Source organism: Saccostrea echinata, unplaced genomic scaffold (genome assembly GCF_033153115.1).
Source record: "Saccostrea echinata isolate AGI-Se365-2 ecotype Australia unplaced genomic scaffold, CSIRO_AGI_Sech_v1 ptg000054l, whole genome shotgun sequence".
NCBI classification, from domain to species: domain Eukaryota; kingdom Metazoa; phylum Mollusca; class Bivalvia; order Ostreida; family Ostreidae; genus Saccostrea; species Saccostrea echinata.
This window is the reverse complement of record NW_026889803.1, coordinates 6,755,110-6,770,808: the sequence shown is the minus strand read 5'-3', so window position 1 is coordinate 6,770,808 and position 15,699 is coordinate 6,755,110. Positions and strand designations below refer to the sequence as shown.

The 15,699-nt window shown below is 33.5% G+C and overlaps 2 protein-coding genes across 2 annotated transcripts; one reads left to right on the top strand and one right to left on the bottom strand.

Moving 5' to 3' along the window:
• Window positions 1-7,616: 7,616 nt before the first annotated feature.
• On the top strand, window positions 7,617-9,353 carry LOC133206038 (uncharacterized). The gene has a single exon (XM_061341946.1). The coding sequence runs from the start codon at window positions 7,632-7,634 to the stop codon at window positions 8,982-8,984; it is 1,353 nt and encodes a 450-aa protein (XP_061197930.1). The 5' UTR covers window positions 7,617-7,631; the 3' UTR covers window positions 8,985-9,353.
• Window positions 9,354-13,348: 3,995 nt separating this feature from the next.
• LOC133204573 (uncharacterized) lies at window positions 13,349-14,652 on the bottom strand. Its single transcript, XM_061340325.1, has 2 exons — window positions 14,544-14,652; window positions 13,349-14,416 (listed from the first exon to the last, which is right to left on the bottom strand). Exon 2 carries the CDS (start codon window positions 14,362-14,364, stop codon window positions 13,366-13,368), a length of 999 nt encoding a protein of 332 aa, XP_061196309.1. The 5' UTR covers window positions 14,365-14,416; window positions 14,544-14,652; the 3' UTR covers window positions 13,349-13,365.
• Window positions 14,653-15,699: the final 1,047 nt, after the last annotated feature.

Genomic DNA, 15,699 nt, shown 5'->3' with positions numbered 1-15,699 from the left:
AATGGATTTTGGGATCCTCATGTTTTAGTTTTTTTCCCCATAAATTATTGCTTAAAACGTGTCAAAACCAGTTTACCCTAAATGTTAAAGCATAAGGGGATCAAGGTTCCTAATATATTCATGTAGTGACTGAACATTTTTATTCAAAGATGCATGTTTTACAAAAAACGTGTAATGAAATCATGGTTTTTGAAGTTAGAAATTTTGACTTTATAATTTCAAATCTTTACCTTAGTGATCAGTAATCAAATTTTGTGCCCCCCCCCCCCCAAAAAAGAAAATATGAACAATTTTTCGTAACTTATCGAAAAGTTTTTGAAATTTTGAGTAGAATTGAACCCACAATATTTTTTAACAAAAACTTACTTTTCATAAAGTATATGGTAAAGAGGGAAATGATGAATCACTTTTGGCCATGTACTGCAGATTGTGCGACATTGTACAGAAGTCTTATTTTTTTGTTTAATATATACTGTTCGAAAAGAAAAAAAAAAGAACAGAATAACAAAATATTTGTCAGCCTCTATTTATCCGTCTTCTCAAACCACGGTTCGGAGTCCGCATATAGCTCTCTCCAGAATGGGAGATCGTACATTTTGGCCGTGGTTTGCGACGATGCTATTTCTCATACGTAATCTTAATATGCAATGACCCTGCTAGTCATTGCGCAATGACGAAATTTAATTTGTGAACACATGCAGGAGAAGACTGACCTAAATTAAACCCACTGAATTCGCAAGAAAATCCTAATATTTCATGCACATGTATTTGAGTACCTTTATTCTTACACTTTTTAAAGGGTAAAAAAAATTTAATCGAGGCACGATAGAATTTTCAAATATGAATGAAATATATGGGTAACTTTTGTTCGTCACAGTTTTTTTAATTTTAGCTTTCGTTCACTAGATTTTGTGTTCGAGATAATTAGGCAATGGCTTACTTTTTTATAGATAGAATCGTAATAAACTTTGCAAATTTTATGGCATCGTATCTGTCTCCAACAACTCTTTTATTAACTGATTAAGGTATAGTGATCTTTGTTTTCTTTCCTAAAATATATATCTTTCTAATATAGTATCATCAACAGATAATAGAAATTCAAACAATCAAAAGACATCGTAAAATTACAATCAACTTTTAAAGTTTTATTGTATTATAAAAATTCCACAAACGTCTCAAATAAAACATTCATAAAACATGCAATTCCGGAACAAGGAATGTGCAGCATCGAACCATATTTTGGAATAGGAAAAATTTGGAGATGGGCGCTTTCCTAGCATGGAGTATCTCGTAATTAGGGAGTATCAAATTGGGTACGTCTCGTAATTAGTGTTTGTTGCATACATGTAACTAAGAAACCGCCGTGCGTGAGTTTAGCAGTTATAATTATTTGATTTCAGAGTTAAAATGTGAAACCATTATCCTCAAATATTTTTTCCCCTCAAATATTCTAACTATTAATAAATATTATTGAAATTTTACATTAACACAACGTTAAAAAAAGCCGTGTGTACGAATTGACTTTTCACATTTGTGTCATGTTCATAAAAACGAAAAAAAATGTGTACGAATTGACTTTTATAGTTTGCATACGAATATACGAGTCGGTTTGTGTACGAATTAGTATTAGTTGTAGGACGGCGTAATTTAATGAATATTTATGAAGCGAGAAATATTGATAACGGCAAACATCAGAAATTAGGCTTTGTGCCCATCAACAAAATGTCTTTGAAATAACTTGAGAGTTTTATTAACCATATGCATTTAATTTTCAAACATCGAATCAACCCTATTTTCATTATTTTGACTCTGCAAAAATCGCCGCTAGGGTCCCCGTGATTTTACGCTGTTGTTATTTATAGCCCAAAAGCGGCAGCAATAGACTGTGGCTATAAATAGCCACCATCTAAGAATGGGTAGCAACTGTTCCTTCGCCATGCGCTCGGCACTTTGAAGTAAAAGTTGCGGGTCCTTCGGATGAGACGTTAAAAACTGAGGCCCCGTGTCACGACAGGCGATGGCACGATAAAGATCCCTCACTGCTCAATGGCCCTGAGTGCCGCGTAAAGGTCAAAATTTGAAGCCCTTCACCGGTATGTGGTGACGTCTCTATTTGAGTGAAAAATTCTCTAATGGGACGTTAAACAACATACAATCAATCAATCAAATCTCTACCTCTAATAATTCTAAAGAAATAAGGAGTGATTACACGGTGACACAAACAGACAGCTGTCGACAAACATACAGACGCCATGTGGTGATCCCTCAGTGTCGCTATGCTCTGCAGGCGACACAAAAAACGAGAAAACAAATACAAAACATATTGATAGAACTGACAGTAAGGATTCATTATTTATTTATTTATTTATTCATTTATTTATTTATTTGGATCGAGAACTGTAACCATATTAAAAATCTTTGCTGACTATACTCAGATAATCACACTAGTTTTCAGTTTCTTATATAAATGGTAATTTGATAGAAGGTAACTTTAAATTATAGATAGGCCATTTTATGCATTAAGTGAACCTAGTTCTTTGCTTGGAATTAAATATAGGTTTTCATAGGTCTCGTTTAATTTTTTCGTTCTTTTATCATTTGATTAAAGCTCTCTTTCCACCTACTGCCTATAGCGCATCTTGTCAACAAATTGAAAATATTAAGTAATTAGAACGAGCCTCATCAATTTGTTGGCAAACATCCTTTGACATATTACATGTATGCCGTGATCATACAAGTTAACAGTTTTGTCAACATGCGCTACCATAATGGGCATCTCTGTAGCTTTCCCAAATGACTACCGGGTATCACCTTAGATTTACCTCCATTTCTGATCAATTTATTGTAATACTTTATCTCCATCGCCAAAGGACTCCGGAAACTCATCGATTTTATTCTCGCTTCCTTCTGGATCCATGGCAGCAGAATTTTATGGTAGAAAGAAAACAAGCATGCTTTTTCTGACGCCAGGTATAGAACTAATATCATTTCCTAGTGAGCAATAAACAAATGTTTACGATAAAAATATATTTTATTGTGGATTATATTTACATCATATCATATGATATCGATTTCTTATGCTTACAAGAAATGGTTCTGTAAAATTACGTAGGGAGTGACATTGTTTTCTTCGGCGTTGAGTTGGAAGGACGTGTTATAATATTACAGAGCATATCTAACAGGTGAGTGCTTAAAGATGACACTGAACCAAAATTATAAGTACATAGAATATATGTAAACGTGAAATTGCTCTTATTGTTTACGTTGACTTTATTTAAGAGGTATTCTCGATCGCTGAAATCGCGTAAAATCATAACTACGACTGTCGTATTTGAGCAATGTGTACACTGTCTTGAATATACATGTTATTTAAAACACGTTTTGTTTAAATTGTATAATCTCGTAATGAAACTGAATGTGATATGCAAAAAATTGATATTGTTGTTAATTCACCTGGTTTATATTATAAATGTGTTCACAAATAAAGACAGGCTGCATCGAAAATCAAGTTACTTTTTAATCGAAAATGTAATTATTATTAGTAAGCTTTGATGATTTAGCATCCTAATTCATTCTGATGGATTTTTTTTTATCGACAACATACACAAAATGTACAGTCCAAATTTCTAATATCGTAATTACTGTTACATGTACTATGATTATATCGTAATTATAATTTTATTACTGTAACTATGCTCATATCGCAATTACTGTTACTACGATTATATCGTAATTACATGTACTGTTTTTACGATTATACCGTAATTGCTGTTACTACGATTATATCGTAATTACATGTACGTTACTACGATTATATCGTAATTACTGTAACTACGATTATATCGTAATTACTGTTACTACGAATATATCGTAATTACTGTTACTACGATTATATCGTAATTACATGTACTGTTACTACGATTTCTCTCTCCTGTAAGGAAATTTAATGACAAGGGGGAGAGCATCGTGTGAGAAATTACCGTAATTGATTTTTTTAATCAGAGATGTAATTAACTTACATTTCCGGAAAAAAGTAAAAAAGAAACCCACAAAAATCTGATTTTAAAGACAGTTAAGTAAGTTAAATGCCTTCCTGAGTGTTTTTTTTTTAATTTCATCATGGATAATGACATTTTTATCTTTGCTGAAATAATTTCACAGTTCTGACGTAGATATTGCAGTTTTGCCACCTTCACATTGATAGCAATGGTAGTTATGCACACATAGTTTTAGTTCATATTAATGTACATGTATATGACGTATTCGCAATTCATATGAAGTGTCCCCCTTAAATATTTATTTCCTTCTGTTACATCCCATGTCGTTTTAAGTCACCAACCTCGTTAACGCCATTTTTATTTATTATCATGTTGATATTTTATAATACAATCAATATCATACAGAATTCTAAGATTGTTTGCCATCTATTATTGCAAGTCAACGTTCCCTTAAACCTTGTTTGACGTATACAGGTCAACAAACAAACCAACATCTGCTCAAGAATTATTAGCCTCAGAGAAGAAGTAATTAGCTTTAGGGAGAACTAATATTAAAAACCGGACAGTCTTTTAACGTCTTATCTTTTGTCATTTTGTGATCACCTCTTCGGTAACGAGGCTAAGAAGAATGCGAGGATGAGAATGTAATTTTTATTTCATAATTCTATGACTCTACTAGATCCAAGAACTAAAATACGTATGTGTTAGACTATGCTAGAGAATATTCCTCTCTCTCTCTCTCCTAATTATGGTTTCTCGACGCATGTAGTATTTATATGAAGACTGTGTTATGGAATGATAGCATTGTCTTGATTTCATTTGTCATCAAATTGTTAATTGATTGGGTTCATCGATTCATACATTTTTAATATTTCTAATGACGGTCTCAACCCCTGCCCTCCTTTATTCAGGAGAATGGTTCCGATTTTATGTCAATTTTATCATTATTTTAAAAGCGCTGATAAACGCTGATCATAGGGGATTTATTGGAAGGATCCAGGATTTACATTGGAGTTTTACATTACACTAGTTAATTTGAGTTTAATAACGTTAGTTTTATTGAAACTTTTTTTAATTACTTGGGTGGGGGCGTTGGTTGACTAAGCGTATTTTGCCACTGCCACATGAAAAAAAAAATCTGCATCCACCCATGACTGCTTACCTTGGAATTCCCCAACACTGACACATTTTTGTATGGGTTAACTTTCCTATATTCTTTTATTTCCCTATATTTAAGTCTGAATTAAACAGAAAAAAACCCAGAATCGAACTCCTTAGTTGAATGTATTATAGAGTGATACTGGAGAGTAGGTTAACGGGGTATTGCACATGCGTAATCTGGATACATATACAGGTAGACCTGGTGTTTGACTATTTTCACGAAACTATTACCAGAAATATTTACCATATCTCCCTCAAAAAATTGGAAAAGTAACGCTAAAAAGGAGAAAGAAGAGAAAAATTTTATTTATAATGACAATCTCGAAGAGTGCGTTACGTCACTGAACTTTCAGTAATCACTTAAATCAGTAAATATTAATGTTATTAAATATGTACATGTAGTCATAATTTAAGCGTTTGTTGGTGTCCATTCACACAACCATCTAGATTTTCATTGTCATATTCAAAACGTTACGTGACTATCCCTAGCAAATTTTAAACTTTACGTGACTATTTTGACATCCTTTTCTTTCTTTATTTAATTGACATGATATACATGTACATGTACTTTTAAGATTAGAAATATGTTTAAAATAGCCGATAGATAAGAAATAAAAGTCAGTATCAAACTATTTACATCATAACTTAAGTTTTTAAATCTTACTCCATAAGATGTAAAGGGGGATAATTTAAATAATTGATACCAAAAGTCTATCTATCGAACTGATCACTCCAACAGCCCTACCGATAATAAGGTGGTATGGATGTTTAAACTGGTCTCCCATTAATATCCATAAAATATGATTGAGTGTGGAACTCTTTGAGAAATATATCTATTGTGTCATGTATGCACAAACATTTATATAAAAAAAAACATAGTTGATATTATTTAGATACAATATTTTCTCTTATAGGTGCATGCACATATGACTTATGGCATGACATTTTGGTATGTGTACATGCATTTGTGCCGCAAACAGTTTGCATGGGCGTCATGCATATAAAAGTATGCTTTACAGTTATGCTCTCGTACATACATGTATATATTATATAAACATTGTCCTCTTGCTGCATTTAAAGTTGTTACTTTATTTCACAATATGGTTTGAAAAGTAATACAAAGATGGTTTTGCATTTGCTGAATATAAATGCATTTCCACTAGTTTCCCTGTTAAAAAAAAACAAAACAAAACAGAATTCTTATACCACATCGCCATTAATAATCTGGACTCATAACAAATGCAGGAAGAAAATTCTTATATTTTGAGCTCGAATACTGTTCGTTATCTCCACATATTTCATAATTATATATTAAAAAATAATAAACAATTGACCACTTTACCAATTTACCTACTTAAATCATGACACTTATGTTTATTTCTTATCATAAGAATAACCCCTGTACCGCCTACCCAATATACCACAAGGTACACATCGTCGCCATCTTGTATCTTTCTAGGACATTAACGTGTTTTTTCGCCTGAAACTCGATGATATAGGGCCTAAAACTGAGGAATTCTCTAAAACCGTATTTATTTTAAGGTCGTTCATCTGGTGTCTTAACGAACACTACACTCAAAAGGGGAAATCAAACGTTTATAATATACAATTAATTATAGTAAATCTTTCTGGTATTGGTTTAATAAAAAGATTAAACAACCTACACGTATGTATTATGACTGTTGGTATCACATGGAGGGGAAAATTCTGAGAAGCCAAAAAGAAAAAGAGGGAAGCTCAAGATATCACCTATAAGAAAATTCGTAGTTGAAAAAATATTTTTTTATGTAACTCACAGGTTATTATTTCATTTCCTTAGGAGGGTACACTAGACAAATTTTATAATATTAACCATAAGCTCTGGCAGGATTTGCCTCGGGGCACTTTGTACAAATTCATGAGATGAAATGGGTGCTTGAGTTAGATTGACTTCATGCTCATAAAGTGTGATGAGGGAAGAAGTTTTCCAGAGATGTTATGCATATTTGCATAAGACAAGTAATCTATCTATTGCAACCTATATATATGTCTGTTTAAAAGCATATCAGATATCCTACATGATTAGTTGAATGACATTTGCCGACATATGACGCATCAAATGGCATTTCATCTTTCCCTTTCTGTCGCAAACTGTTAAAGTGGGCTCTATACTTAGTCTACTGTTGTGTACGACCTACTTATATATAAACACTGCCAATTTGCTGAATTTATATGTGTTAATTTCACAATTATAATTACACTATGTATACATGTAGCATGAAAGCTAAAACAAAAGATAGAATTTTTTACACCTTAAGAATAGATCAGGTTGCAATAAATTGGACTCACGACTTTTAATAAACGCAAGTTCGAATTTGCACTGACTATGTTTTACCATAGGGACATTTCTATTTAGTATCAGCAAGATTTATTACTGTATGATTTAATTTGTAGATTGAAAATGAGCATCCCCTGAATCAAATTGGGAAAAAAATGTTAAACGACACAAATATTACAGAGGAAAGGTTCACACCTTTATCTCTCCATGTGGTAGTGTTGAGCATCGTGTTCATGGGTATTGACATAGTGTTTAGCCTGCTGACAAACGTTTTACTGATGATGACAATTATTAATGCGCCGAGTCTGCGAACTCCACCAAACAATCACCTGCTGAATATTGGGGTGAATAACGTCCTTTTGTGTTTTTGTATGATATTATCATTGGTAAGTGTCGGAACAAGGAGAGAAGATCTCGTCAACGTTCAGTCTTTCACTGGATTCCAATTGTTTATTGTCTCAAATTGCTCTTTGCAGTACTTGTGTGCATTCGCATCTATATGCATCTACCGAAAGACAACTATCAAACGACCGTCATTATGTCTACGCATGCGAAAAAGAATGGTAACACGTTCAATTTTATGTAGCTGGATTACTTCAGTGTTACTTTCTATTATTTTCTGCTTATCTTTTATGCCAAATGATGATCGGGCTTGTGATACATTAAACCCCTTCCAAAGGGAATTTCGAAGTTGTGATAGTACTAAACGCCTTACATCAGAACAGTTGGTTGTTTTGGTTATTTACCTCGGAATATATATAACTGGACTTGTTATTATTTTTTCGTCGTACTATAATATTTGCAAATCTCTGAATTTGACTGGATCTTTTGGGAAAAGTCGAGTATCGCCATGGAATAGAAACTTGAGTCTGTCTTCTGACCCAGGGACTGATTCAGCTGACCAAACACAGCAGTTGAATAGTGACAGCGATTTTGTGAAACCGTATACTATATCCTCTGGTAACTGTGATGATATCATCGTGCATTACCAACGCAGTGAACATGCACTTACGTTTGAAGACATATTTGCTCTTGAAAATCCAATCCTTGCCACAAAGTTAAAACAAAACGTTTTCGAAAAAAGGCCATTAAAGCCAACTCTCTCGAACACGAGCACACAATCAACAAAGTCCAAACACTGCACATTTACAGATATATCTCCAGATGGGAACTTGCAGAGAATCCAGAACATCAAAAATGCGTCAGCGTTACGAAACCAGTCACTGAGGAGAGACAGAATAAGTTTAAGCAGCGCAACAAAGAACAGTTTTATAATGTTTGTGGCGTATTTGGTTTGCTCACTTCCGCTCTTGGTGCTGGGAATTCCTGGAATTCTGGACTTCCTGTCTACGGATTCCCGCGTACTCACACTTGTCGTGTGTCGTCTGCTTTTTTACATTAATGCATGTTTTTACCCCTTGTGGTATCTATTATTCAGTAAACGTGTTCGACAGTGCCTTTTAAGACTTTTGGAAAATATTTTGGTAAGGTTGCAGGTCAGAAGGTAACAAGTATTTATATCCTTGATTTTTCTCTCGGAAATATCACTATTCGATACGTACAATGTATGTTTAATTGGTGCAATTTTAACGAACAAATGTGTTATTAGTTGTATGGTGCAAGTCTTGCACACGAGGAAGCCATCGTTGTTCCTTTGCTGTATACACATGTACCTATGTAATTATTAAGTCTGAATTTGATTCAGACTAGCCTTTTCTGTTGCCTTAATCTAGGACATGACTTGGTGTTCTCCTTGTTTTGATTTTCCTAACAATGAAAATGCAATCATATCTCTTTAATTTTTTATCTTTATTAAAATTCTTGAATCAAAGTCACGATCCTAGTATATTATGTTCTGTTATGTTTCTTTGTTTTGAAAAAAAAATTCTTGCATTAATTATGGAATTGATTAAAACTTTCAACATGATTATATTAATTTTGCTTTTAATTAGTTATACGTATACAACAACATTCTACCTCTTAGAAAATAACGCTCAAGCAATTCAGTACATATTAAAGATGATTGATATTCAATTTTAACAGACAGTTCTAGTCTGACAAATTCTTTTTGCTGCTTACTAGATTGATATGAACAAATAATTAATGTACAAATATTATTTTTTTTTTTGTAACTACACTGTACATTGTATTCATATAAATAAGTTGGGCTTATCTTTCATTTTGATATAATTGTTATTAGGCATATAGATATTTAACAAACTCTTAGGTACATGTAGCTTTATTTTAACAATGAATGCTTGGTGATAATCAGCCATTGACTGCCAGACTCGAGAAATGCGCTCCAATTCTTGTTTGCTTGAGACGAGAAAAACAAAACATTAAATTCTGTTTGAAGTCATGTACGACAATGTTTTTTTAGAACATGTAGTTCTGCATGTTTTAGTTCATTTTTTGCTTCGTTAGCGCGGAATAACATCAACACCTGGTATATGTTTCCTAATATAAGTAAATATGCAGTGACATAACTAAACAAGAGGCTCATGGGCCACATAGCTCACATTGGCTAGGAAAAAAGCAGAAATCAGTTCAGTATTGAAAAGTTAATTAAAGGGGGGGGGGCAAACTTTAATTCATACTACCTCAGTATGCTTCCATATCAATATTAATGGTCATGGCCTTGCTGTTCTTGAGCAGAAGAATTGTAAAGACTTTTTTCCCTATGTATTCCTATGTAAAACTGATCGCTCATTGTGGTCCCACCCTACCCACCTTAAATTCGAACAAATTTGAATCTACAGTACTTGAGAATGCTTCTATTATATGACTATTCATGGCTTTGCTGTTCTTTATTAGAAGATTTTTTTCTAAGATGATTCCTATATATTCGTATGTAAAACCTTGACCTTCTGTTGTGTCCCCAACCCCTGGGGGTCGTAATTTCAAGAAACTTGATTCTGCAATACATAAGGTTGCTTCCGTATTTATATGACTAATAATGGTTGTTCTTGAGAAAAAAGATTTTTAAAGATATTTCTTATATATTCCTATGCAAAATTGTGGTGGCCCCGCCCTACTCCCGGGGGTCATGATTTTAACAAACTTGAATCTACACTACCTGAGGATACCTTTAATAATATAACTAATAATGGCGTAGCTGTTCTTGAGAAGATTTTTAAAGATATTTCCTATATATTCCTATGGTAAACTTTGACCCTGTTGTGGCCCTAGCCTACCCAAGGGGTCATGACTGGGACAAACTTGAATCTAAACTACCTGAGGATACTTCTATAATAATATAACTAATCATGGCTTTGCTGTTGTCGAAAAGATTTTGAAGACATTTCCAATTTATTCCTATGCAAAACTTCAACACCCTCATGTGGCCCCACCTTATGATATGAATAAACTTGAAACTTAAAGTATGTAATAAGCTTTCACATAAGTTTCATCTTTTCTTGCCCAGTGGTTCTTGAGAAGAATATTTCTAAAAGATGCCACCAAATTTTCACGAATTCTTGATAGAGGGCGTGGCACTTCCTGTGAACAAAATTAAATCCCCTTAACCCAAGGATTCTTTGTGGCAAGTTTGGTTCACCGTTGATATTGGCCCAATGGTTCTTGAGAAGTCGAAAATATGAAAAGTTTATAGACGACAGACGGACACACTAATCAGAGAAGCTCACTTGAGCCCTCGGCTCAGGTGACCAAAAAAGCTACATCATCTCTAGTATCAGTATTTGATTCTGTGGGTAATCTTTTTTCAGTGCTTGCGTGGATTGAAAGACAAATTACAAATAGGCACCCAACGTGTTATTAATCTTGCCTCTAGCTTTTGAAATGTCTTTCTGTAATAAACAAGACGGGATAAATTAAGGTATATCCTGTGAACAAATGATCCATTTAGTTGATAATGCTGGTCTTTCTTCCTAAACCTGACAATGCTTTAGCAATTTCATTTGAAATGCAAAACAAAGATGTACATTCAGATGAAGAACTGAACAAAAAATGGTCATTACTCTTCTCGAAATGGGAGAGTGTCAAAATAAGTGAGAGCGCGCACACAACATATTATGTAGAGTGGGGGAGGGGGTGTGTTCTCATATTTCTGATGTATATCTAGCTTTATCGCTCATTCTTAAATTCAAAGTTCTTAAATTTAGTTAATCAAGTTTAAGCCCTAAGGAAAAGATCCTATAATATGTCAAACAATGATGTATTAAAATGTGGAATCAAAACTGTTTTCCTCTTGCATCTTTCTGTAAAATTTTTCCCGCAAATAATGCCAAAAAATCATATTGAAAATTTTTCTTGTTATTTACTCAAACTCTTGAGTTGATTAATTCATATAGGTACTTGAAAACTAAAATCTTAAATAGTCTTGGTTGTCCATTTATGTTATCGAAAATCTTCTCTTTTTTTACCAGAAATAAATAAGTATATATATTAACAAAATTTGTAATTACCAATATGATGCATTATTCACGTTGTTTGACATTTGCGTCGAAAAAAGTGATAATTTACTTATGAAAGTATTTTTTAACCAACATGAACCATGTCTTGTAATCACGTCGTCAAATATTTATCACTTTACAAGTACAAAATGTCATTCAAGCTATCTTGCATCAGAATCTAGGTGATTCCTTTTCGAGCTCTTAGCCAATACTTTTGATGAAAAAGTCTGCCTGTGAAATGTCAATATAGACAGGAAGGTCTCTTTCTCATTATGACTAGAGGTTAGTTAATTGCTGATTCATTTTCTTATTTAGCAGATTCATTGAAATTCCTTGTTCAAACACAAACTTCTGTACTCGAGCACGAGATATTGCAATGTTGCCGAAAGCAAACTAAGAGTAATATACACAAAACTCTGTTAATTAAGATTTTTTTTAAAACGATAAAAGCCCTGCAGAAAAAGCAAACAAATAGATGCTGTCATAAAACGGTAACACCCACACATACGTGTTTGCCTCTAAATGTACTAGTATTCATAACTGGATATCTAACAAAGAAGCCACAATTATTATTTTATTTACAGGAATACACAGATATCAAATAAGCATAAAATTCTTAGGTGATCAAAGTCAAAGGTAAACGTCATTTATGGACCATCAAATTGTCTTACAGGTTAAAAATGAAAATTCCGAAACCTTACTCATATATACACACCACCACTAATGACATTCTATAGGATGAATTTGTTCCTGTAAAAATGTAAAATGATTTCTGGGAACATGGTTTTTGTAGGTAAATATCGATTTTCGACCCACAGTTGGCATATATAATAGCATAAGGTTGGGTTATAAATTTATTTGATGTGCTTGAGAAACGGCGAAGAAAAAAATTATTTTTAATAAAATATCAAAATTTGAAGTCAATGATAAGAGAGATGAGTACAACTGCATGGCCTGAATTGACAACAGCTAGCTTTTCCATCCATGATCTCCAAGGATCACCTCCAATAAAACACTGAAAAACAGCGGAGCACAAAAAGGCTTGTTTAAAAAATCTAACCTACTATTAACACTCATTTTTTTAAATAGACACTCCTCTTTTTACATTAAACAATGCATTGGTATTTTAATGGGAAAAAAATAATCAAATTTATCAAATTAATCAGCTAAATCATAATTATAATTCTTTTTACCTGCTGAAAAATAGGGATTTTATAATGTGTGCCGAATTGCCAAAACCATGCACATGGACATTTACCTCCTCCCCCCAGCAAATGAAATTATGTTTATCCCCCCTCCCCCTTGAAAATAAAGGCAAGAAAGAGAATACTGAGAAAAATGTACATGTATATCACAACTGTTAAGACAAAACAAAATTGAAATTGTTTTAAAGACGTTCAAAATAAATGTGTCAGTTTATCTGCATAAAAAAGAAAGTTCAAAACAAAATGAAAATATCCAAATTTCTCTTTATCATTTATTTGTACATTCTTTTAAATTTACAGTATATAACGTACCAATCAAGGAATGCGTGAAACCGATAAAAAATTAGCATTGGCGCCAATAAATCTTGTACGTCATCCCAGTTCTCCTTGTCAAATATTTCACCAGTAATGTGTTTCGATTCTATATATCGGACATCAATAAAGCTATCAAGAATCCAGTATGTTATGTTACAAAGGGCTAGAAAAACGCATAGAAGTTCTGTAGGAATATGGTTGCCTTCCGAGTTCAATCGGTTAATCCGTTCCATGTGTATCAATAGAACAGTCTGTAAGAAAGCAACAGTGATGTCAAGGGAGTTGTCAGTTATATAAATATGTCCTTTGAAAGCTGGGAGGATTTGGACTCCTCCTATCATTCCAAACGCACAGACGGCTACTGTCCCCATGGTAGATATAAGTAGAATGTATTGGCCTGGTTTTAGATGATGCCTTCTCGGCTCCGTCTCACCAAAGATATGGATATGGTAATAAATCAGCAATATGACTATCAACATAATCAGTTTGTAAAGTGTATCAATGACTAACCATGTACAAAACATACTGTTGCTATCTGGCAAAACGAATACAAATACAACATTGCCTGTAATCAGTGTCAGATTTACAATGATAACGATGATTATGAAAGCAAAGTGTGTGACTGGATGGTGGAGTTGGTGGGGCCTTTCTCTCAGATGTCGTCTTTCAGTTGGACCAAGAATCGGAACCAACTCCTCGGGCGTCTGCTCTTCTTCTTCACCTAAATCACTCTGAGAATGTTTTGGCATCATACTCAGAATTAGACCCGACGAGAGCAAGAAGAATTCGATATTTGCAGGTGAAAGGTAAGGGTTGAGTTTTGACAGAACTTCTCTTGTTATATTTGAATTCCAAAAGCATGGATCTTGTGATCTGTTTGCATGTATATCGAAGTTTTCGTAATATCCATCTATTTCCTCCATTTCTGAGATGAACCACAATACAGCATTGGTCATCAGAGTGAATAGTAAACCATAATTTATGGAAATGTACTTTTCAAAGTTGAATCTAATGAAATAAGTTACGAAACTAATTTGAATACAGTAAAATAAAATTGTGCTTATGTTACTGCATATTGTGAACCATCGCAATTTGTAACCTGTCGTATTCAACTTATGACTAAAATTTAAGCAACCTATATTGATCGCCATTTCTAACGCCTCTTCAGCGACAGACGCCATACCAAACACCCATAAAAAAGTTATGGAAATTCTGAGACCATCTTTGTGTTCTGTTTGATCATTCCTACACCAGGTTTCTGCGTTTAAATGAGCGACAACAGATATCCATAAGATAGCAAAAATGGCGATCATCACAATTACTAATATGATTGCCAACAATGTAGAGTACGCAGTTTCATTTTCAGAACGCTCTCCTAAAAAGATAGCGACGAGGACGAAACAAATAGAAGTAAGACAGGTTGTGGTTACTGTGGCTGCTATCTGTCCGTCTGAGTGATGACTTTGTGGTTCTGCTGGGTCACGTGTACTTCCGGCAGTAAGTGGATCCAAAATTACAGCATGACAAACAGCCTTTGCTATATCACAGAATTTCACCTGCCAACTAAAATCACAAAATCTATTTTTATTAAAAAGCAAATAAATCAAAAACAAAATTCCTTGCTTTTAAACAAATGAAAGTCATAAATGATATACTTGCCTCATGTCTTTTTTATGGTCGAGTAATACAGGAATCTTAAAACATTATTTCCTCGTTTGAAACAAAATAATCGAAGCACTAAGGACATTTGGCATGTAGAAACTAAGAGGCAATATGAATAGTTAAGGAAGTATTACATTGAGCATAGCAAAAATAAACAGGAAAAGCAAATTATGGAATTCCATTATTATAAACAGGCGTTAATACTCATCTACGAAATCATTATACCAGGCTGATTTTAGTAACAGCCAAGTTATTACTCCAGTGCTAAGTTAAGTTTTGGAGAAATTTGCTCAGCGCCTTCTGAAATAAAAACTTAGATTTTTCAGTTACATGTATGGGGATATCAATTTCAGCTCATGCTGTAGAAAATGAAGTTTTATCAAAGAGTTGACTGAATTTGTTTTAAAGCGATGAGGCTTTAGTGACACGAGTAAACTTTGAACGGAATATTAAATATAAACAAATGAATTTATCGAATGACCTCGTTGTCTGTCCTTTTAAAGATATTATTGAGGACACTGGCATTCAACAAACTACTTCATTATTTACAAACTTATACATATATGTACAAGGAAAACGCTCTGTTATGACTTCCGCGTTACTGATTCCTAGGGGGAAAATGCTTACCC

Excerpts from the sequence above, each read along its gene's own strand:
- LOC133206038 (XM_061341946.1), top strand. The coding sequence starts at position 7,632 with ATGTTAAACGACACAAATATTACAGAGGAAAGGTTCACACCTTTATCT.
- LOC133204573 (XM_061340325.1), bottom strand. The coding sequence starts at position 14,364 with ATGACCAATGCTGTATTGTGGTTCATCTCAGAAATGGAGGAAATAGAT.